Here is a 22,618-nt window from a genome sequence, read left to right as displayed (position 1 = left end):
TTACTGGCCCTCACCACCTTGTGATGGGAATCCAATCACTGCTCACCTGTCTTATGCCAGGGTACTTTTCCATCATTAATTTGTCCATCTCACTGTCAAACACAATATTGACGTGGCTCTGCAGGCGAATCCAAATGTTGTAAAGTTTATCTGTGAGAGACTGGCCTGGAAGCATACTTAAAAAGGATCGGTCGATAGCAACTGAAGAGTCATTTTCCTGGGAAGATAAATTCAAGGAAATAGGAATGATTGGAGAAAAACTTGTTTATTACTCAACCTAGCTCTGATTTATTTATATATATATATATATATATATATATATATATATATATGCGTAGCCTTTGAAATGACAAAACTGTAGTTAGCCTTTGAAGCTGATAGATGATGAACTAAACTTGTCAGTATGTATCAATATACATCAGTCCCATTATATATGATATGTATTAGCTTGTCTCTTTTAGCAGCAGAACGAGCTCAGAATTTATAAGCACAGCAGCACTGTAGCACACATCTGTAATTATCAGCCACTTGAGAAGCTGAGGCTGGAGAGTCTTGAGACCTTTCTGGACTACACAGCAAAATCCTATCTCAAAAATCAAAACTAAACTAAGAAAAACAAAACAAAACAGTATGTGTGTGCGGGTGTGCATAGGCTCCTATTTTAAGCTTCCTAACGCCTTCTCCACCAAAACTGAGAGTGCCTTAGCAACCCTTCCTGCAGGCACTCTACTTCTGTGGCTTCCACCAGGTGAGTGAGTTTCATGTGGAACTGCCAATTTAGTTAAAGGTTTATGAAAACATGGTTCAGTGAACTTATAAAAATGCCTGTGCAGTGCTCGACAACATGCAGGAAGTCCTGAGCTCCATCCCCAACACCACATAAACTGTGTGATGGTACACACTTGTAATTCTAGCACTTGGAAGGTGGCAGGAGGAGGGCTGAAGTCAGCCTTGGCTATATAGTGACTTACAGGCCAGCATGGGCTACATGAGATCCTGTCTCCAAATAATAATAAACAACAAATAATAACAATAATAGTATTACTATTATTTTAATATAGGTCAAATAATTTCTTAAAAAGAAAAATGTCTGCCATATAACACTGCATGTCTGTAAGTCCCAAATTAGTTAGATAAAGTTACGGGCTGATTCTCAAGCTTACCCATTTATCTAATCATTTAAAAATATTTCTATCCTAGTTCTGTCTCTTCCACTCCTGTTACTTGCCAAGGGAAGAGACTACAGAAGTCCTAGGGTGCCTTAGAGCACCACCTACTGGCCCCATCTGGCTGCAAATGGCCTAGGAGATATATTTTCACATGTCCTTCACGGTAGTTCAAATGAGAGAAAAAATTATCAGTGTGTCAAGGTTGAGGGCAGGTGATGATCCAGTAGATGAGAACATCATGGTGATAATTTGGGTTTGTCCCCACAACCAAGAAATAAAGGAATCATCTAGGAAGGTGCATGTAGTTCTGCAGGCAACATTATGGAGCCTTTCATCACAAGAATGATGGCAGAGGCCTGTATAGCTGAATCCAGCTTATAGCATTTGCTGACTGAGAGCCACATGGTTACTGCTGAAATGAACAAGACCTTGTCCACTGGTATATCCCTAGTCCCTGGGAACAGCTCCCGGGAGAACACTGCTATGGGAATATAATGATGAACACAAACAGGGAAAAGACAAGAGTATATCTAATTATTCAAAGGGAAACTGATTTAGGGATCAAGATGGCACTGGTTTTCCTACAGAGATCAAGTCCTGTTATTATGGAAAAAAGCTTGCCTCTACTCTAAAAGGATATGAAAATGAAGTTCTTATTCCTAGTCCTTCGATTTGGTTATACTAAGATCTTTTGTCTCCCATACTGGACCAGGGTCTGCAGATGACAAATCTCTCTTACACTGAGGATCTGCTCAAAGCACACTTACACTGACCCATCAGTAAACTTCAGCAGAACCAGAGGAAGCTTCAAGGAGCCATACAAAGCTAAGTTCCCAGGGGACAGTGATGCCACCTTGTGACATCCCTGGCTGACAGCAGGACTGTCTGAACAGCAGGAAGTCGGAGAGGCCTATCTTTCCAAGGCTGGAGAAGGCCATTTTTATTTTCATCCTGACTACATTTTGGATGGGACTGACCTTGGCAAGTGTTCTAAGTACATAATGCAGCTTTATGTTCACTACAGAGTTGGTATAAGAGGCAGTATAGTGAAAGGGCTATAGAAATGTCAGTGGGGACAGCCTTATTCTAAAAATTCCACTCTACATTGTCCTGGCTGCATTGCTTAAGACCCTAATGAGCCTAAAACACACATTCTTAGAGTCTGAGGGAAGACAGTTACTTGTCTGTCAGCTAATTGTGCGGAACAGCCTACGTGTGAAACCTCACCATAAATTACATACACTTTATAGTGGAGATCAGTCCAAGAAACCAAAGGGACTCAACTAAAACCACTGGCATGGCCATTGTTTACAGAACCTAAACCACACTGAGATTTATCTATCATCAGGCCTGTGCTTGTCTCAACTATTCACACTGCCCACCAGAGGTACTGCCCTCTGAAGGTAGCATCTTGCAGAAGTCATAACATCTGTGTCTGCAAAGGGTTAGAACCAAGTGTGTAGTTCTTATCATACCAGTCATTAACCAAGCCTATTATATCAGCACTGAGGCAGCCCTGACCTTGTCTGTGGTGAGTTCTGTCACCTCACAGGGCAGCTTCTGTTCTTGGGCCATCAATGCCAGAAGTTTCCGGATCAAAACTGCATCCTTCATGACAGCTTGTAAGTTCACTGTCTGGCCATTAGTAAACATCTGGTCCCCCAGACGATTGACCGGACGGTACCTACAGAGTAACATAAGACTCCATGAATATTCTTCACCCTCTTAACCTATTTACTAAATTAATGTAACACAACCCACTCAAACAAACATCCATGCCTAGACAACCAAATAATAGAGATTGTTCAAGCCACTACCTGCAGCCTTAGGTTGACAGTTTCTTGATTTCTCAGTGCCCCAACGCTTCCAGGCCCTCCTAAAAGTCCTTGCTCAATTCCTCAGCCCACCCTTTCCATGCAAAATAAGTTAAAAGGCATTACCTGGAGGGCGGCACCACTATGAAATCTAGAAAGAACATACTGGGGTTGAAACTAGACTCCATGCCGATATCATCCAATCCCGAAAAAAGGTAATTCAGGAAGAATCCTGTGTTTGAAATAAAGTAACCAACAAGACCATTTAAGCCTATGTATAAGGACATAAAAATATTACTGAGGAAAACAAACAAACAAAACAAAACAAAAACAGTATGGGATCATATGTAGTTAGAAAAGTTATTCATCAAAACAAACCAAAACCAGCCTAGGTATACAACAGCTTGTATGCAAGTAAGACAGTATAAAGATACCCAGGGACAAACACTACTTAAGCAAGGAAATGAGCTGTGCAGGAACAGGAGATTTTAATCACCCTCCTGGACTTGTAGTTTTACACACATAATTAAATACTGGCTATTTTGTACTCTAGACAAAATTAATTGAAGTGAAAAAAAAAATCAAGTCAAAGTAAAGTTTAGCCTTTTAAAAACAAAGATAAACTGGGCAGTGTGACCTTTAATCCCAGCACCTGGGAAGCAGAAGCAGGCAAATCTCGGTGAGTTTGAGGCCAGACTGATCTACAGAGAGAGTTCCAGGACAACCAGGGCTACACAGAGAGACCCTGACTCAAAAACCTCAGGAAAACAAAAAAGATATGTAACATCCTCTCCATAAGTATGCCAAGAATGCTCTTCAGGAAACAGGAGAAAACAAATGAAACCTGCCCCATAGAGTATATCACTAACTTGCCTACTCTTTCATTCCTGATATCCTGCTAACACCACGCTTGTCTGTGAGCATTTATACAGTGAGCAGAGCCAGTGTTCCAGGACACCCTCTTAGAAGACAGATGCAAGGACTTGAGCATACTGCATAGATTGTTATGCATTCAAAAGAGAACAGAGATGTCCCTTTTTATAAGGAACTGAAACATACAAAAATTCATTCTTTGATTCACAAAAGGAATTCCCATACAACATTTAAAAGATCTTTTTCTGGGGCTGGGGTGGGGTTCAAGACAGGGTCTCAGTATGTAGCCCTAGCTGTCTTAGAACTCGCTACATAGTCCAGGTTGGCCTGGAACTCAGAGATCTGCCTGCCTCTGCCTGCTGAGTGCTAGGACTAAAGGCATGCATCACCATGCCAGGCTAAAACATCTTTATTTAGTGAGCATTTAAAAAAGATGAGTGATAATGAAACTTGCAGGAATGCATCAGTGTAGAAGTGACTGGACTCAGTTACAGCAAGGTCTTGGTGTTGGGTATGACCTCCCCTGCTCTTTTATAGCTCTAAGTCAATGTGCCCCAAAGCTTGCCCCAGATCTGTGGATGGATTTCAGGGGAGAGCTACATTAATTAGAACTTTGGTTAAGAAAGTTAAGGATGGGCTAATGAAATGAACCAGGAAATCAACAAACAGAGGCTGTTTCTCTAGCACCTTCATTCTTCCAAATGGCAAAAAGATGCTCTTGGGCGCTGCTAGGTGTCAGGTATCCTCGCTTCCCCATCAGAGCTTCTTCAATTCCTGGAGCTACTGGTACTCCTTCTGTAACGAGATAGAGCCATTTTTTGTCCCAATTCTAAAAAGCTTGAAACTTCATCACAAACATCAAACTTTTCAACCCAGATTTCTACCTGTACTCTAATTTCCAGAGGATGAAAACAACACACTATCATATAAAACCAGAGAGGCAGAGCAAGAGATCATCACCACTAGTTCACATTATTAATGGAACTATTTTCACTTTTAAATATTCTTTTCTAGTACTTTTGCCTCATGTAGTACTTTACATGACATTGAAATTCCGCCAGGCACAGTGGTACAGGCCTAATACCTCAGTATTCAGGAGGATGACACAGAAGGACCATGAGTTTTAGGGCAATGTGGGTGGGCTACCCAATGAAATATTACCTCAAGACTACAGAAATCTTACATGGATTTCTTTCTTTTTGGCTGTTGTTAATGGTTTTTTGTTTGTTTTTATTTTTTGAGACAGGGTTTCTCTGTGTAGTCCTGGCTGTCCTGGAAATCACTTTGTAAACCAGGCTGGCCTTGAACTCACAGAGATCTGCCTGCCTCTGCCTTCCAAGTTCTCGGATTAAAGGTGTGCGACACCACCACCCAGCTGCATTGATTTGTTTTCATCAGAGCTCTGTTCATTTGGTGTTATCAGAGGCACACATGAACAAGTGCTACATAGTTTTCATCTGACTACTTACAGTTTATTACTGAGACAATCTTATGCAGCCAGGCTAACCTTGAAGTCCTGATCCTCCTGTCTCCACCTCCCAAGAGCTAGGCTTAAATAGTCTATGCTGCCATGCCCAGCTCCAATCACCAATTTTTTTTCTCATTTTTTTGAAACAGGGTTTGTCTGTGTAGCCCTGGCCATCCTGGAACTTGCTCCATGGACCAGGCTAGCCTCAAACTCAGAGATCTGCCTGCCTCTGCCTCCTGAGTGCTGAGATTAAAGGCATATGCCACCATGCCTGGTTCCAATCCTCTACTAAGGAAGTTTCCTAATTTATCTGACATACTCTTCTCTTTGGACATTCAGCTCAATTCCAGTGTTTTGCTTTTCTAAGTAAACATTATTGGGCTGGGATACTAATTACTGGTAGAATATACCTTGTATGAACAAGGCCCTGGGTTCAATGCCCAGTACTGTAAGAAAGCAAGTAACATTATCTTTATGCACATGGTAATTCACCAGAAAGGGTCACAGAAATACAAGTAATACATCTGAAGATTAGTTCTTTACTGTGTGAGTGTGAGAGAACACATGGGCCACCGGGCACACATACAGAAGTCACACATATGGAAGCTGTCTTCTGACAACTTTTGGGAGCTGCTTCTTTCTTTCAGGATGGGTTCTGGGGACAGAGCATAGGTTTGGACCCTAAGCACTTTCATCCACTTGTTCTTGCTAGTCCCTGTGTGGAAATTTCTACAGATTCAAATACACTGACTTTAAAAATATCACATTAGTAGGTAAAGGTGGCTTCTTGGACTAGGCAAAATTCCCTGACAGGCTGGTTACTAGCTATGCACTGATTAAGTAGAAAAGTATATTTGGGGTTACCATTTGAGAGGCCAACTTCTAACACTCAGCTGAAGAACAAAGTTAATTTAAGTATCCTGTAGGCTCAAAAAACGTCAGCATTTCCTGGGATGCCTTAACTGAAATGAGGCATTGTTCAATTTTCCCTTTTCTGGATTTATCAGGGCAGGAACTATGCTGTGCTTATGTTCCCAGCACTAGAGAGGGGCTAGTACACAGGGGATAGCTGTCAGTTGGAACACACATTCCACATATTCTCAAATATCCATAAATAGCAATGCTGTTTTGCCCTGTTCTGTGCTTTTAGTTAAATCTTTCCCTTAACTAATAAAACATAAAATTTATTTACCTATTGAAGAGTGGATGTGTATGTAATAGTGCATGGCATGGTGAAGGTCAGAGGATAACTCTCAGGATTCAGTTCTCTTTTCCCACATGTGGAGACTGAATTCAGGTTGTCTGGTTTAGCAGGAGGCATCTTTACCTGCTGAACCATCTCGCCAGCCCAACATGGGTAAATAATATTTAAGTGTTATTTATGTGGATGTGAGGGTCCATGGACGCCTTTAAGCCAGCATGTGGGAGATAGAGGCAGGAGTATTTCTGTGAGTTCAAGGCCAGCCTGGTCTACATAGTGAGTTCCACAACAGCCAGGACCATGTAAAGAGACCTTGTCTCAAACTCCTCCCAACCAAAATGTTATTAAATGAAAACAAAAAACAAACAAAAACCAATCTTAAGCCAAAACAGACTATTTTTTACAGGTTTCCAATGCTCAGCCTTCTGGTTTCACCATATACTTGCAGTTACAGCAAAAGATTACTTCAAATGAATGGGCTTGGCAATGGAACTAAAAGGCTACTTTATCATTGGACACCTGCCTCCCAACTGGAGTTATTGTCTAAAATTCGGAACATCTGTTTTTGGTGTCTTAGCATTTTCTAGGATAACCTGGGGGGTCATGGTAGCAACTGTCAAGAGGCAGTAAGAGAAAAATGTTTCCATGGTCATTTGCAGGTAAAATGTGCTATTAGCTGTTTGCTATCAAACAACACTTAGCAGTCTTTCTAAACAGGGTGCAGAATCTCACTCTGGGTCCTAGAAAACAGAAAGCCCATGACCAGAAAAACTGGCAAGCTTCAAGTGAAGTTCAAGTTAGTTAATAGTGTCACACCCATGATAGTTCTGATGAATGCTTAGGAAAATCTAAAACATTACAATTGGACAAACAGAGAATTTATGGGAACTCACTGTGCTTGCTATCCTCTAAGTCTAAATTTACTACACAATAAAAAGCTTATTAAAAACCAGTACACAAGAGCCAGGCAGTGGTGGTGCACACCATTAATCTCAGCACTTGGGAGGCAAGTCAGGTAAATCTCTGAGTTCAAGGCTAGCCTGGTCTACAGAGCATGAATTCCAGGGTTATACAGAGAAACCCTGTCTTGAAAAACCAAACCAAAACAAACAATAAACCAAGAAAACAAAAACAAAACAGTGCACAGATTTGTTATTTACGCTAACCCTTGTCAGAGTCTCAAGGTAAAAGGCAGAACATTCATCCCCAGCCCTAAGAAGCTAGGACTCACCCGAGACTACACATGAGAAACATGGCTAGAGCTCCTTAGAGACCCAGCCTGCTTACCTGAGGGCTCTGCATCCTTCTGGCCAGATTTTTTGTGCGCTGTGACTGGATATGTGATTGTCAGCTTACTATTGTGCTCCTTTCGAATCACTGATCGTCCGGTCCTATTCACGGGAACATATGCAGAGAGAAACAAACCCCAATGAGACGTTTAACAGTGCTGAGTGATTGGCCACAGCAGCTCAAGCAGGGAATGGGGAAAGGCTGATGGGCAATACTCACTTGCAGTGGGGACATCGCTTAGCAGTCATATGTGTCTTCCAGAAGTAAGCAATGAGTCTGCTCCTGCTTTCGCAGACATTTTTCACCTTTTTTGAAGTCAGAATATTACAGTTACTTATTTTTAGGTAGGGTCTCACTTTGTAGCCCAGATTAGCCTCAAATTTGTAACCTCCTTACTTGAGCCTCTCAAGCAATGGGATTACAGATATGTACTACCATACCTGCACCACAGTGTCATTCTGAAAAGAATACAATCTGTATGTATTTAATGGTTTTTCATTTTTTATTTTAACTATTGGAAATCATCCTGTGTGGTTTGAATGAGAAATTCCACCTGGCAGGTTCAGGCATTTGAACACTTGGTCCCTAGTTGGTGGCATTGTTTGGGTAGGCTATGGAACCTTTGGGAATTTGGCCTGGCTAGAGGAAGCTAACAGTGGGTACAGGCCTTAAGAGCTCATAGTCTTGCCCCACTTCCAGTTTGCTCTCTGCTTCGAATTTACAGCTGAAGATTGATCTCTCAGTCTGGGGCCTCCGGCAATTATAACTCCACTTCTGGAACCATTAAGTGCATACAAACTCCTCCATCCTTAAGCTGCCTTTGGTCATGGTGTTTTATCACAGCATCAAAAGTTACTAAAATATACCCTTACTTAAACAAAATGTCCCACAAAATAGTCTTTAAATAGCTACCTGTGTGGTCATTTTAAACATCATCAAGGACAAGACACTGAGGTTTCTCAAGAAGTGCTTTTTGGTCTGGCTGCAGCAGATCATCTTGAAACTGCCGCCTATATGACGCTGACTTTGATGAAACCCAGTATCAGATGGAACTGATGCAGAGCCTTTCCATGGAAACACTAATAACTCCAAGTAGGCCAGTACCAGTTCTTGTACTATGGTTTACTAGTCCCTCAGGCAACTTCTGCACTTATTTACTAAAATGCCTGGAAGAACCTGTGTACAGTACTATAAACACCGCTCACAGGTCTCTCTTGCTAAAGGCACACAGAATGAACACCTAAACTGATGGAACTTTGTAGAAAAGGACTTTGGTGCTGACATACTATAACCTTTGAGAGTGTTTTTAAAGATAACTGTAATTAAAGATTGGGATCTGCTTAATATGCTAACATGAGCATTTGAGAAGTTAGCTACAGCAGATGAACACAAATTGTTCAGTCTTGATATCAGTAATCATTTGGGCAAGAATCTAGCGTTGATGATGGAATGAGCAGATGAAATGAGCCAGGGCATTTATACATTCACTAGTCAATAACAACAGAAGCATAAGCACCAGCAAAGCGGACAGCAGGAGGTGATACAGAGTGAGACTGAAGAGAACCCTTCCACTCCCTCAGAGGACCAGGCTAAGCACTTGATGTTCCCCAAAGCCTCTGCCAGGATGCAGTTGCTGTTCACCACAGGTCAGAACATCAAGGAGTTCACTGTCCCAAACTTAAGCAAACTTGCCAGGATTATGCTTTTCAAGAACACAACTAAGAAAAAAGAAGTTTCTAGAAAGGGAGTTAATGTGGACTCTCTTTTATTTTTTAAATTTTTGTTTTAAAATTATGTGAATTTGTTTGTCTGTGTATACACAGGTATGTACAGGTGACCATGGGGCCAGAGGCATCAGATCCCACTGAAGTGGTGGTTATGAGCCATCCAACATGTGTTCTGGGGAATCAGAGTTGGGTCTTCTGCAAGAGCAGTATGCACCCTTCACTGTTGAGCCATCCCTCTGGTCCTACCAGCCAACTCTTGGAAGAATCGTGTTTCCATGTAGAAAAGCAGAGGTGGTTTTTTTAATGTCACTGCTGTCTTTAGTTATAATGCTATCTTTCTGGACAAATTCTGACTGTTTAGAATGACTCACATTCATAGAACATAAACTTCTCCAGGAAGCTGACTAAGAGAGCATTACAGAAAGGGTGATGGCAGTAACTCACATGTGCACCTTGGGACCCCAAGAGGTTGTTCTGCAGAATTTTGCTTGTGTACTCTTCTAACTCTTCTTGAATTTCAAAGGCGGAAGGATTGGCAGTTTCTTCCAAAAACTGAAAAAGAGGAAAGCTACTGTAACAGCACAATACAGTAAATATCTGATGGACATCACCCTTCAAGGACTGAAATCAACCTAAGGAGGAAAGGAAACCAGAGTTACTGTGCTACAGCTTCAAAACAGTGACGTGGGCTAGGGCTGCAGGCAGGGGTGCAGTGGAGCTCTTGCTTGCCTAGCACATACACACAAACAAGGCTCCAGGTTTTACAAACAAACATAACAACAAATCCGTTTCTAGTGATTGTGGGCTGGGCTACTTGGGTCAATTAAGGATTGCAAAGGCCCAAGACAAAAGTGACACAAAAGTGTTTCTAACCCTTTAATTTTCTGAAGAGCTGATAGGTCATGAAAACAGTTTTCAGGTACTTCTTAGAGCAATAGGCAGCCTGCCAGTCTCAGGATGGAATAGTTCCTTTGTCACTGAAGGCCTTTACATTTCTGAAGTTAAAGGAGGGTTTTACAAAATATTCAAGTTGGGTATTGTTATTTTTTGCTTAAATGAAAGATAAAGAAGAAGAGCAAGATGAGACATAAAACTATTAGACATATTAACCAGTTTATTATAGGTCCGGCAGAGTAGAGAGAGAAGAAAGAAGAGCAGAGCAGAGAAGGAGAGAGTAGAGAGAGGCAGGACCCATTTAAAGGGGTCCTTTCCACCTGCGTGCAGACTTAGTTCCCATGGAACCCTGGGCTGACCCGGGTACTGCCCGGAGCAGATTCTGACAGTAACAGAGGCAGGCCAGCATAATGCCTGAACCTTTCAGGTATGTCTGATGTTTTCTCATGAGCATTCAGCCAATGCCCTTGTGGTAGGAAAACACCAAAGCAATGTGCCATTTTTACCACAGCTTAGAACATATCACAATTTAAATTTTTTTCTATCAAGTATTGTTCACTGACTACTTGAATGGGGGGGACTCAGACTCTTCTATCAGAAAGGGACTCTTTCTTCCTCAATGTTTGTAGTTAATAAAGATTATGTATGTGTGTGGCAGGATGTACTGTAAAGTGTACCAGCAGCCCACTACTTAAATTATCAGTCATTCAAATCATTCTCTATTTGCATCCATGTGAACTCATGAATGCTGTAGATTCCTATTGGATTCAATGGCTTATAATTATTTACTACAATTTTTGATTGTTCCAGATTTGGCCACTGTAAATCCCTCACACGAGCTGTGTCCTTTTGACTGACTTTGAGAACCAACTTGCTCTCTGGCATGTCATGTTACAGGCTAGTGTAATTTCTGATCCAAGCTTACAATCAGCCAATTCTTCAAGAAACCCTTGGACAAGGAATAATGTGTCTGGAAGTTTAGATGTGCACTGCCATCTACCTCTTCTACCACTGCTCCACACAGACCCAGGGAAAAATACCTATCTATTAGCATATTATAAGATGCAAGGGTCACCTAGTAGTGTTTGGTGCACATCTTTAATCCCGGCACTTGGGAGGCAGAGGCAGGTGGATCTCTGTGAGTTCAAGGCCAGCCTGGTTTACAGAGTGAGTTCCAGGACAGTCAGGGCTATACATAGAGAAATCCTGTCTCAAAAAAAAAAAAAAAAAAAAAAAAAAAGATTCAGACGTTTTGAAGACCATTAGAGTTGGCAATTAAGGACAACATACAAGTATCTCTTGATGTCCTATTTCTATGACCAACCTACCCTGCTCAGAATTCGCTCAAGTTCATACACTGCTTGTAGGGCTCCAACTTCCAGGACCCTCAGCTGGCAGACCAACAGGTGAATGGCAGCCCGAGGACAAGTCAGCATGTGGCAATTTAAACAGGAGCCTCGGAGCAGGAGGTAGAGTTTCTAAAGAGTGGGGACAAAGAGAAATGGGACATTATAAAGAGACACAGTACACATGGTGATTTTCATTGTATAAGAGATTTCTCTTTCCATGGTTTATTTCCTTAAGAATTCCACTTCTGCCTCTATGTCTCTACAGCTTTTTGGACCCTATAAACTAGCCAAACATTCCCAAATATTTCTTTTAATGACTTCATTTTAAATCATTCAAATTTGAAATTCACATAGAATGAATGCATGGTCTGAAAAGGAATTCCTTTTGTTTTATACCAACTACTTAACTAAGACAATAGCCTTTCTCTAATATGTTTAACAGGCAAAGATTAACTTCTGGAGCCTAGGTTGCTTGATGAAAGAGCTAAGCATACACAAGTGACAGTCTATAAAAGCTTCATTTTGATGTTATTGGTCTTCCTTTGGGGGCTCTGCTTCTCCTGCCAAGAGGAGAGCTGCCTGAAAAGCCAATGGCCTTGGGAGCACCACAATTCCCTCTATTACTAGGGAGGTGACTGCCACCCAGCTTCTGAACGGCACAGAACCCTTGAAGCAAAAGGGCATAAATCAGTGCATTAAGTCTGAATTAGACCTTGAGTCTTGGATAGGTGGCTGGGTGGCTCACTAAACATTTCTCTCTAACATGAACAGAATCTAGCTGTGGCTTTTCTCAACTGGAATCAAACTGAAATTCTTCTGGTAAGTCTGTAGGGTAAGCTGAAGTTTCAGGGCAAACATCCCTAATTTGAGAATCTAAAATCCCAAACTTTTTGAGCCCTGACATACAAATAAACAAATTCAACATATGGCTTCATGGGTTATGGGTTTTAGTAAAAATGTAGGAATATCAGAAATACAGACAATCTCCTTCAGGCTGTATATATGAGGTATATATAAACAATGAGTAAATTCATATTAGTATTTGGGTTCCATGCCTACAATATCACCATTATGTAGGTTGTAAATATTCTAAAACCTGAAATTCGAAACACATTTGGTCTCAAGCATCTTGGACAATGGGCACTCAAGGTGACTTGTACTAGGTCCCTCAAGGGTTTTTCTTTCTAAAGAAAGAGGAACAAGAGATGGTCCTCACAAGCCCAGCAACCCCAAGACCCACATGCCCAGAGCAGCACGTACATCAAAGAGGAGAGGGTTGTACACCGTAAGCGGGAGCTCAATGTGGCCCAGGTGTCCCGAACAGTTGCTGAAGTCCTGCACACAGGTGGAGCATACTTCTTTGGAATCTGCAGGACCCAAAGCCAAATCATACAGGCCATTTGCTGAAGGGTTTCCCAGGCTGTCCACATAGCGAGGGTTAGTAATGGATTTAACACTTAATTTCCTGAGGAGATTAAAAAAAGATCCAGGGAAAGCTCAGGTTATTAACTTCTCTGATGCTGAAGTGAGAGAGGCAGGTTATAAACCAGATCTGACTAGAAAGTCCAAATTGTTCAATGAAGGGATTGCCATATAAAAACTCCTGTACACAGAATAACAAATTCAAGAAAATTAAAGACAAATAAAATCATAAACAAACAATTTCCTTATGCAAGGTTTCATCAGTCTGTATAATGAAGTCTCTTAACTGTCAAATAACTAGTCTTGTACCCATTACCAGCCTATCATTGTGCCACATATGACAGTAAATGTTATACAGCCCATGTGTGGTCTACTCAATTGTATTTGGGTGTTCACACAACAATGAAACAGTTGGAAAGTATCCTTCTTGAATGTCATATAAATATACTTCACAAAGCCTCATTTGCTTTTTATATCTCATCTAATTTTGAAAACTGTGGGGAGCCAGACTGACCCAAGGCTTTCCCAGACGCCCTGAGGAAGGGATAAAGAAAACTTTAGCTCTGTGTCCTTGTCTAGGAGTGGACTTGGTAAGGCCAGCCTAGAGGAAGAGCCAGTGGTGCCTCAAAGGAGTCAAGGTGCAGCTTCTGAGGATCCAACTCTTCCCCTTCAGCTGTGGTTATCAGTCTTACAGCAGCCATATCTGAAGTATCCTGTGTTCTCTTTTCCAACATTGTCTGACTTAGCACTCTGCTACCCTTTGCTGTTTTCCCCCTATAAACAGTATGTAAGATGCCATATTCCCTAATAAGCTTGCTTGGTATAAGGTATAGCTTGTGAAAGACCTCCTGACATCTCATCTATCTTCCCATCCCTTGGCATTTATCTTCCCCATCAGGACCCTCTCACTGAAGAATGACCAGGTCAGAAAATAAATGTAAATGCAAGCACCCCGTACTTGCACTCCAGAGGGAACAACAGCAATTAAAAAGTCATTGAGTTGTATGGTCAGGTAAACTGATGATGGTCCATAAAGAATGAAGCTGTACAGATCTGGAAGACCCCCATGGTCAGTGCCACTGCAAGGACCAAAAAGATACAAGGAGATAGCTCTCCTGCTGTGGCGCTCATTTGTGTGGTTACCTTTCTGGTGTTAACTAATGTCAACAAGCACTTTAACTCTATGCTGTCCCCCAGCATGGAGTCAGCCTGCAACCTTGAACGCAGTAATACTGAACAAATTACTTAGCTGTTTTATTTTTCAATCCTAATTTTTGAAACTGCAACAAAATAAACATAAAACATACCATGTTAACTATTTTTAGGAGTTCGGGTCAGTGGTATTAAGTACACCACACTGTGCCATCATCAGCATTGCCCACCTCTAGAACCTTTCATCCTGTAAAATGCAAACTCCACTATATAATCATTCCTCATTTCCCTGTCCCTACCTCCTGGCAACCACCTTTTTACCTTCCATCTCAATTAATCCAACTGCTCCAGCACCTATTTAAATAAATGGAATCATGGCATCAGTCAGTGAGACTGGCTTGTTTCGTTAAGCATACTATCCTTAAAGTTCTAGATAAATATATCAGGGATTCTTTCCTTTTCAGGGTTGAATCAATAGCATAGCTGTGTATACATCCCATTTCATCAACTCATCCACTGATGGACATATGGGCTATTTCCCATATATTTGGCAAGAGTGAATAAAGCTGCTATGAAGGTGTGTACATATACCCAGGAGAATTCCTAGATCAGACAACAATGCCATTATTACGTTGTTGATGGATTTTTCAAGTCAGCACCATCCTCATCAAACCTGTTATTTTCTAGGTTTATATGTGTTTGTTTGTTTGACAATACATGGTATGTTAAGGTGGCATTTCACTGTGGTTCTGATCTGCATTGAATTTAGGATGCTAGGCATCTTTTCAGGTTTTCTTTCTTTTTTTTTTTTTTTGTCCATTTGTGACTATTTATGGCACTATGTATATTTAGGTCCTTAATTCCTATGGTGCTGAGGAACAGCAAGGAGAGCAAGGTGACTGGAGTTTTAAAAGCAAGTTCAGAGACCAGAATGACCCTTCCATGTTATTAAGGAGATGAAAAGCTACCAGCTCCTAACAGTGAAAAGGGATTAATAATTATTTAATACCAGAGCAAAAATGTCAGCCTCATTAAAGAGTCCTTGTAGACCAGCAGCTCTCAACCAGAAGCCACAACCCTTGGGGGGAGGGGGGGGGAGATTCACATATGTGATATCCTGCATATCAGATATTTACATTATCATTCATAGCAGTGCAAAATTACAGCTATGAAGCAGCAATGCAGTAATTTTACGGTTGGGGGGGTCTCTACAACATGAGGGTTGTATTAAAGGGTTGCAGCATTATGAAGGTTGAGAACCACTGTTGTAGGTTTTACTAAGTATCCTTTTTCTGAGAGCAACCTTAGGAAGGTTTTAAGGGTGATATTAGTATGACTACAATTTACACTTTAGGATAATTTTGACAGCTGTCTGTAGGACTGACAGTACAAGATAGTATGAGGGTGGGTATTGGAGAAAAAGACAATCTGAGCATGATAAAAGAACTGACCTAAGGAGGTGGCAGTAGAGATAAAAGGAAGGTAAAATCAAATTAGATATGTAGCAAAAGCCTAATAAATAAGATGTCAGAGTGGTGTCTAGAATTATTTCATTTTGCATTAAACCTGGCTCGCCACTTTGGAATGGTAGCTCCTTTGAGGCTGTGGAAATGAGGATGCATGCTGCGTTTTTAATGCAAGTTTGAGATGCGTGTATGCTATCGTGATCAAAATGAGGGTTAAAGAAGAGTTCCCACGACTTCATAACTTCATAAAGTAGAACAAGGCCTTAATCTGAGACTTAAGGGTCCATCGTTGCTTGGACGAGAGGATAGTGATAAGCGCGTGGCGGACATGAGAGCATAAATGACATAAACGTGGTTCGTTAACGAGGAAGATGAACGGATTAAGATGCAGCAAGGCAGGACACCTCCAGTTCCAGCGAATTCCTTCCCAGTACCGGCAAACAGGCGCCAGGCAGCCAGATCCCCTGGCAGGGTCGGCGCGAGGCCTTCTGGGAACCGTAGTTCCCGGCGCCCGCGGCCACAACCACGCTCTACACGCATCCCACCAACTCCTTACTTGAGCTCCTCAGCCGAATACATCCCGAAGGAAATGCCCTGAAGCCGCCTCCATGGCGTGTGCTTGGAGGCCAGCATCTTTCGAGTCAGATTTGAGATCAGTCACCCAGAGGCAAGGTCCCGTCAGCTCCGGCGAAATCCACTTGAGTCTCGCAGCGCGCCGCCACCATGTGTTTTCCACTGCGCTTGCGTTCGAGACTCGCCGACTTGGACGAGCTCACTTTTGCTCTCGGGGGTGTAAAGAAAGAAAATAGCGTGGAAGAAAATAGCCTCAAGACCCTGTTTCCATTTCAAAACAAAATTATAACGTAGACATTAGAAGTAATACTTTAAGTAAATATATTTGCGATAAGTGGTGTGTATTGAGCCTTCCGTTGGTATCCTTGCCAAACGTGAGCTTGTAACCACCCCCTTTCGAGCTGAGATGTTCCACGCCCGCCCCGCCCCTCTTGACCTTGTAGGCGGAGGGCGTTCCCAACGTGCCCTGCGAATGGTGCAAAGATGGCGGCGGCGGTGTCCGCGCGCTGGCTGCGTTTCCGCGGGGGGCCTGCCTTCCTGCAGACCGCTCGCCGGGCGGGTGTCGGTGAAGCGAAGCTCTGCTGCAGGTAGGAAGACCCGGGGTCAACTTGACCTTGCATTTCCTTGAGAGTTGTGGAGCTAAGTACTGTGCAACCGTGTCTGCATGCTGGAGGCCGCGAGCCCTCAAGGGGAGCACGAGGTGGCGGTGGCTTGAGATAAGTTTCGAACAGCGTGTATTCTTTCGGGAGATTTTTATTGGTTCGGGAGATTTTTATTGGTTGGTTATAGTACTCTATGAAGTTAAAATTTCCCTTTAAAGTGGGGCCCTGTTTTTGTGAAGTTTACATTTCCGCGAGTGCTTCTATAAGCCCCTTCACAAATTTCTTTAACCCGTCTACCGTATTCATTTTAACTCTGCCAAGAGGAAAGGGCGAAGTAATAGATTTTCCCCGAATGGACCGAATGGTATGAGAACTTTGAGCTGAGAAAATTTGGGTTTAGTAAAAACAGGAAAGCCTAAAATTGCCTGACCCTTCTCTTTCGATCTTGTGATAGTTACAACTTGGGACAGTGTTGCAGATATTTACGTAATTTCACTTTACACCCCTCAAACAGTGGCCTGGTGGAAGTGTGAGGCAGTTAGGTGTAATAAAAACTTGAAACCCAATTTTACTTTTGTGTATTGGTTCCGAGGCTTCATGCGTGCTTAATTACTCACTCTACTGCTGAGTTAAAATTCGAAACCCAAGGAAAATTTTTATATTCGGTGTTTGCCTTTTTCTTCAGTTGGATGATAGTAGACAATTTCTCTAAAGTGAATTTTAACTAGTAATAACTGTCTGAAAGAACTATAGGGAATGAATGAGATGTAACTTATAGTACATATTTGTACCTACTTTATCCATTGCTGCCTGTTTTCTTTACCCGGTGGCTACTTCTTTCTGTCAACATAAGATGATCTCTTCTTGATGTCATTTGATAACATTAACTTGGAAGAGTTGATCCACTTCTAAAATGTCCCTGCCACAGAGAGGTATTGCTTTAAAATGTTGCCTGAAGGACAGAGAGAGGGCCCAGTAGCTAGAGATTGCTTGTCATACAAGCCTCCATTATAGTTTGATGATGGAGCCCATATAAAGTTGGAAGGAGAGAATAACAAAATAATAAAAGCTTCAGTAAAATGATACCTTAGATCAGGTACCAGTGGATGACATAGTTAACTCTGTGATTACATATAAATATTCTGAGTAATTCGGATGCCCTTTAAGAACGGAAGACACAAGATAACATTAACTACTCATTATATTTGTTGATTTATTTCATTTTATTTTGGGATACCAATGAGATAAGTCCTGGCTGTCCTGGAACTCTGTAGACCAGGCTGGCAACGGGCCAATATTGGTCAAAAGGGTGGGGGCATCTGAGAATATAGCAGTTAAAAGCCTTGTGTTGTTGGTACATTTTTGGTTGTTAAAAGTCGTGGATTATAAAGCCATGGTGATCTTAGCTTTGTTTTAAATACTTTGAGTGGAATAAGCATTTGTTTCCTATCTGAGTGCTGTCTATTAAAAGCAACAACTCACTGAATTGATCCTTGTCTTTTTCAGGTTAATTTCTGTATATTTCAAACTAGCTGTTCAGATTGTTCCAGTGCTATTAAATTTTGCAGTTTTGATCTTGATTATTTTGTGATGAGATTTCATGCTTAAAAAAATCTTGGCTGAGACTATAGCTTGATTTTCCAGAGCTTGACTTAGCATGGGCAAGGTTCTGGTTTAATTTCTAACATCACAAATAAATGAATCAATCAATCAGTCTTGACCATCTGTTTCTTGCATTGAACTTGATGTTTTGATCGTGGTGTGAGATATACTATCTAGTGTGTTTGGTTCATGATAACTAGAAAATGTAGCCCAGAATGTACGCATGCAGGAAATGAGCTGAGAACTTCACTCATGAGCAGTATTAACATTAGTGATTTTTTGCTGTTTGTTATTTTAATGCAGATTTTATCCTGGAAGTGCATCCCTCCCAAAGGTTGAAGGAACAAATGCAACAGGTATTTTTAAAACTGGAAACGTTATTTAAAAACAGAAACAAACAAAAAAAATTACACATTGTATTTCTTTGTAGTGTTAGGAAACTAATTGTTTTTATTTTTATCTTGTAAGGGATTGAAGAAATAGTCATTCCAAAAAAGAAAACATGGTGAGTATTAATTTACTATTCATTAAACTAGTGGTTGGATGTTTATTGTAATAAAACATAAGGTTTAAACAGTACCTATGACATAGACAAATAAATGTTTGCTGTTACTTTCAAGTTTCAAGTTGGGGTAGTAAAGGCAAAAGTCTAGAGAGCTTCTCTATAAATACATGAGGAAGTTGGCAAGGTAGATTTGTAACGTGAGAGAGGGAATCACTAGTCCTGGGTAATGGTGTTAGGGCCCAGGCCAGAGTGCTTATGAAACAGGGAAGGAGGCATGTATACCAATCAAAAGAACCAGACTCTTGGTGCCAAGGGTCTAATCTCACAGGAGCTCTAAACCCTACTCTCTAGCACTGGATTATTGAGTTAGGTTTATTTAGCTCTGGAGCCAGGTGGTTTCAAACCTTCCTCCAGCCTCTGCCTCCCTGTTCCTGAGATTTAAGGATTTGCAGTGGAGCCTGCTTCTTACCAACTTATGTTCTGGTGGTTTTGATAAGTAAGTCCTGACTCTTGTTGAGGCCTTGTCTCATGGCCAAGGTCCTCTGAGAGTAGAATGACTTGTTCACTTTGTAAGTGTGAATGAATAGTCTTGATAGAGACTAACTTCTGGTTCCTATTCTAGGGATAAAGTGGCTGTTCTTCAGGCACTTGCATCCACAGTAAACAGGGTAAGTAGGATTTTTTGGGTTAATAACACATTTAAGTGTTATAGCTCTTTATTCTAATCCCTCCTTTTGAAAAATGGGAAAACAGGTTTGTGAAATGACCAGCCTAGGACTGGCCATGATGTAATGGCCATGGAGTGTTTTTACAGTGTACTATAATTGTTTGTTTCTATTTTGTTTTCAGAGACAAGGTCTCTGTAGTCCTGGTTGTCCTGGAACTTGATATGTAGACCAGGCTGCCCTTGAGCTCACAGAGATTCTCCTGACTCTTCCCAAGCATTTTTATTTTGTTTTGTTTTTTAATTTTATGTTCATTGATGTTTTGCCTGCATGTATGTCAGTGTGAGGGTGTTGGAACTCCCCTGGAACTGGAGTTAATAGACTGTTATGAACTGCCATGTGGGTGCTAGGCATTGAACCTGGCTCTGAAAATTGGCCAGTGTGCTTAACTGCTGAGCCATCTCTCCAGCTAAGTGTTAAAATTTTTAAAGGCATGTGCTGCTATGCCAAGCTCATACTAATAATTTTTAAGTTACTGGAAAAGCTGTTTGACGTGCTTGTTTCTAAAAATGACATGAAATAAAAATTAACTAAAAAAAAAAAAAAAACAAACAGGTGCTTGTTTCTGAGGGAGTTAGTAGCCAAGTAGAGATATCTTAGTTCTGACTGTAAGACATGAGTCTTTCCTACTGATGATAATACACTGGTCAAAATACAGTTCTTATATCAGGTGTGGTGGTACATGTTTTTGATCCTAGCACTTGGGAGGCGGAGGCTGGGGTAGGGGACTGAGGTTTGGTGGCTCCTTAGGTCTCCAAAAGCACATGCACAGTTCTGAATGACATTTCAGATGCCTATTTACAGACAAATAGGCAGGGTCTCAACTGAACAAAGCGTTTGCCTATAAAGGCTGGTTTAGCTAGCAAGTATTCTGGAAATCCTTTGTTTCTGTGTTTTGAGTACCAAAATTATAGGAGGACTGGCATGGTCATCTGGTACTTATAAGAAAGGCTACTTTGTAGCCTTGGCTGTCTTGGAACTAGCTCTGTAGACCAGGCTGACCTTGAACACAAAGGGATCCATCTGCCTCTATCTCCCTAAGTGCTGGTATTAAAGGAGTATCACTACCTGGTAAGAAGGAACTCTTAAAGTGAAATTGCATATGGATGCATAGTGACTGTGCTGTAAAGGAAATCTTATTCCAGGAAACTGTCAAGGGACTAGTTACAGGAGGTCCTTAGCTAGCATTTAAAACTGTGATAGCCCTAACTGACATCTGACTGAAAGCCTAAGAAATAAGGAAGAGGGATTAACACAACACTCATATGCTAATTCTGTGGAGCCCTGGGTTCAATCCCTAGTACCAAGAGAAGAAAAACCCTTGTAAGATGGATCCATGGGGATTTGTACTTACTTGCTCTAAATTGTCATGATTTGGGGAAAGTCTTTTGACGTTTATTTTTTTCTTTTTATATATGCAGACATATGACCATGCATATTCCTGCATGCATGTTTGATGTGCATTTAAAGTTTTACTTTGCAGAATTTGTGATCTTCACTAAAGCTTTGGAGAGTTTCAGTGAAAATCTAAAAAGGTGTGCCTTTCCACAGGACCCTACGGCTGTGCCTTATGTATTTCAAGATGACCCTTACCTCATACCAACCTCTGCTATGGAGTCTGTGAGTGCTGTTACTCAACTTTTCAAGTAATTTTTAAGGTCCTTACTGACTTGTGTGCAAGTATATAAATAGTTGAATTGTTAAAATAAAATAAACCTTGAAAAGCTTATACATGTTGACAAATGATAGGCTCTGAATCTCTTTCATCAAAAAATAATTAAGAATTGTCTCTGAAGAATGTTTTGGTTTTAATTTTTTTGTTTACTTGCGTTTTTTTCTTTAATTAAGGTCTTAATTAACACATAAGGTCTTAAGCAAGCTGCGTGTGTGTGTGTGTGTGTGTGTGTGTGTGTGTGGTGTGTGTGTGTGTGTGTGTGTGTGTGTGTGTGTGTGTTTTGCTCTGTATATAAAACATGACCAGAAATTAATGTCTTACTCAGAAGTGAAATATGTGAAGTACTTTAACTTGGTTTATAATTGGGACTTGTATTGTTGCATTCTTTGGGGGGTATAATTTTTACTGAGAGTGCAACTTTGCTTAAATCTAAATTATATGTAAGTGCTAATTTGTATTTAAATTTCTCCCCTTATATAGCGTTCATTTTTATTGGCAAAGAAGTCTGGGGAGAATGCAGCAAAATTTATTGTTAATTCACATCCCAAATATTTCCAAAAGGATGTGGCTGAACCTCATATTCCGGTAAGGAAAGATGGATTGTCTTTCACTAGTAACGTGACTGCAGATTAAATCACACTCCACAGCGGATTTAGCTAGTTAGGGCTCTGAATATTGGAGTGAGAACATTTGCTAACCTTTTACATTTCTTCTTGTGTGTGATTCCTAATGCTACTACTCTTGAGTCTTCTCTGGCTGTTCCTTTTCATGGTCTTCTAGTGGCTTCCTGCATTTCCTTATAAATGTCTTTATGAAGTCTCTATGCCCCTTTTCTCTTTTTACAGTTTGCACTTGCTGTTTTGGTCATCCTTGCACTGCACTGACATTGTTGCATATCTTGACCAGGTTTCTCTTCGTGGGCATTGAGGCTGTGCTTCTGACTCCCTGTATTCTGTAATGTGCAGTGTTTGTAGAGTGTCTGCTGAGCAGCCACTTGCACCTCTTTCCTTGTGAGAGTATGGGTGGAGATACCTGCTTCCCAGCCGCTCTTGCCACTCCCTTTCCCTTTGGTTCCCCAAATTCACAGCCTAACATAGCCTTCCTCCTCTCA

General features: G+C 41.2%; 2 protein-coding genes across 2 annotated transcripts in view; one reads left to right on the top strand and one right to left on the bottom strand.

Annotated features, from left to right (window-relative positions):
• The window catches only part of Polr1a (RNA polymerase I subunit A), a 68,331-nt gene extending 51,765 nt beyond the window's left edge, over positions 1 to 16,566 (bottom strand). The window contains exons 1-10 of the mRNA XM_027429505.2: positions 16,382 to 16,566; positions 13,046 to 13,250; positions 11,765 to 11,914; positions 9,987 to 10,094; positions 8,035 to 8,120; positions 7,813 to 7,916; positions 4,544 to 4,651; positions 3,110 to 3,215; positions 2,691 to 2,853; positions 47 to 217 (exon numbers count right to left, since the gene is read on the bottom strand). Of these exons, the coding sequence (XP_027285306.1) occupies positions 47 to 217; positions 2,691 to 2,853; positions 3,110 to 3,215; positions 4,544 to 4,651; positions 7,813 to 7,916; positions 8,035 to 8,120; positions 9,987 to 10,094; positions 11,765 to 11,914; positions 13,046 to 13,250; positions 16,382 to 16,458 (1,278 nt within the window). The 5' untranslated portion in view covers positions 16,459 to 16,566. The remainder of the gene's footprint in view (positions 1 to 46; positions 218 to 2,690; positions 2,854 to 3,109; positions 3,216 to 4,543; positions 4,652 to 7,812; positions 7,917 to 8,034; positions 8,121 to 9,986; positions 10,095 to 11,764; positions 11,915 to 13,045; positions 13,251 to 16,381) is intronic.
• A 287-nt stretch (positions 16,567 to 16,853) lies between these two features.
• The window catches only part of Ptcd3 (pentatricopeptide repeat domain 3), a 29,437-nt gene continuing 23,672 nt past the window's right edge, over positions 16,854 to 22,618 (top strand). The window contains exons 1-6 of the mRNA XM_027429522.2: positions 16,854 to 16,985; positions 18,906 to 18,958; positions 19,071 to 19,107; positions 19,730 to 19,775; positions 21,384 to 21,452; positions 21,988 to 22,092. Of these exons, the coding sequence (XP_027285323.1) occupies positions 16,882 to 16,985; positions 18,906 to 18,958; positions 19,071 to 19,107; positions 19,730 to 19,775; positions 21,384 to 21,452; positions 21,988 to 22,092 (414 nt within the window). The 5' untranslated portion in view covers positions 16,854 to 16,881. The remainder of the gene's footprint in view (positions 16,986 to 18,905; positions 18,959 to 19,070; positions 19,108 to 19,729; positions 19,776 to 21,383; positions 21,453 to 21,987; positions 22,093 to 22,618) is intronic.

This window comes from Cricetulus griseus, chromosome 8 (assembly GCF_003668045.3).
Source record: "Cricetulus griseus strain 17A/GY chromosome 8, alternate assembly CriGri-PICRH-1.0, whole genome shotgun sequence".
In the NCBI taxonomy this organism is placed as follows: domain Eukaryota; kingdom Metazoa; phylum Chordata; class Mammalia; order Rodentia; family Cricetidae; genus Cricetulus; species Cricetulus griseus.
The sequence above is the reverse complement of the archived record's forward strand: the minus strand, read 5'-3'. Positions and strand labels throughout refer to the sequence as shown.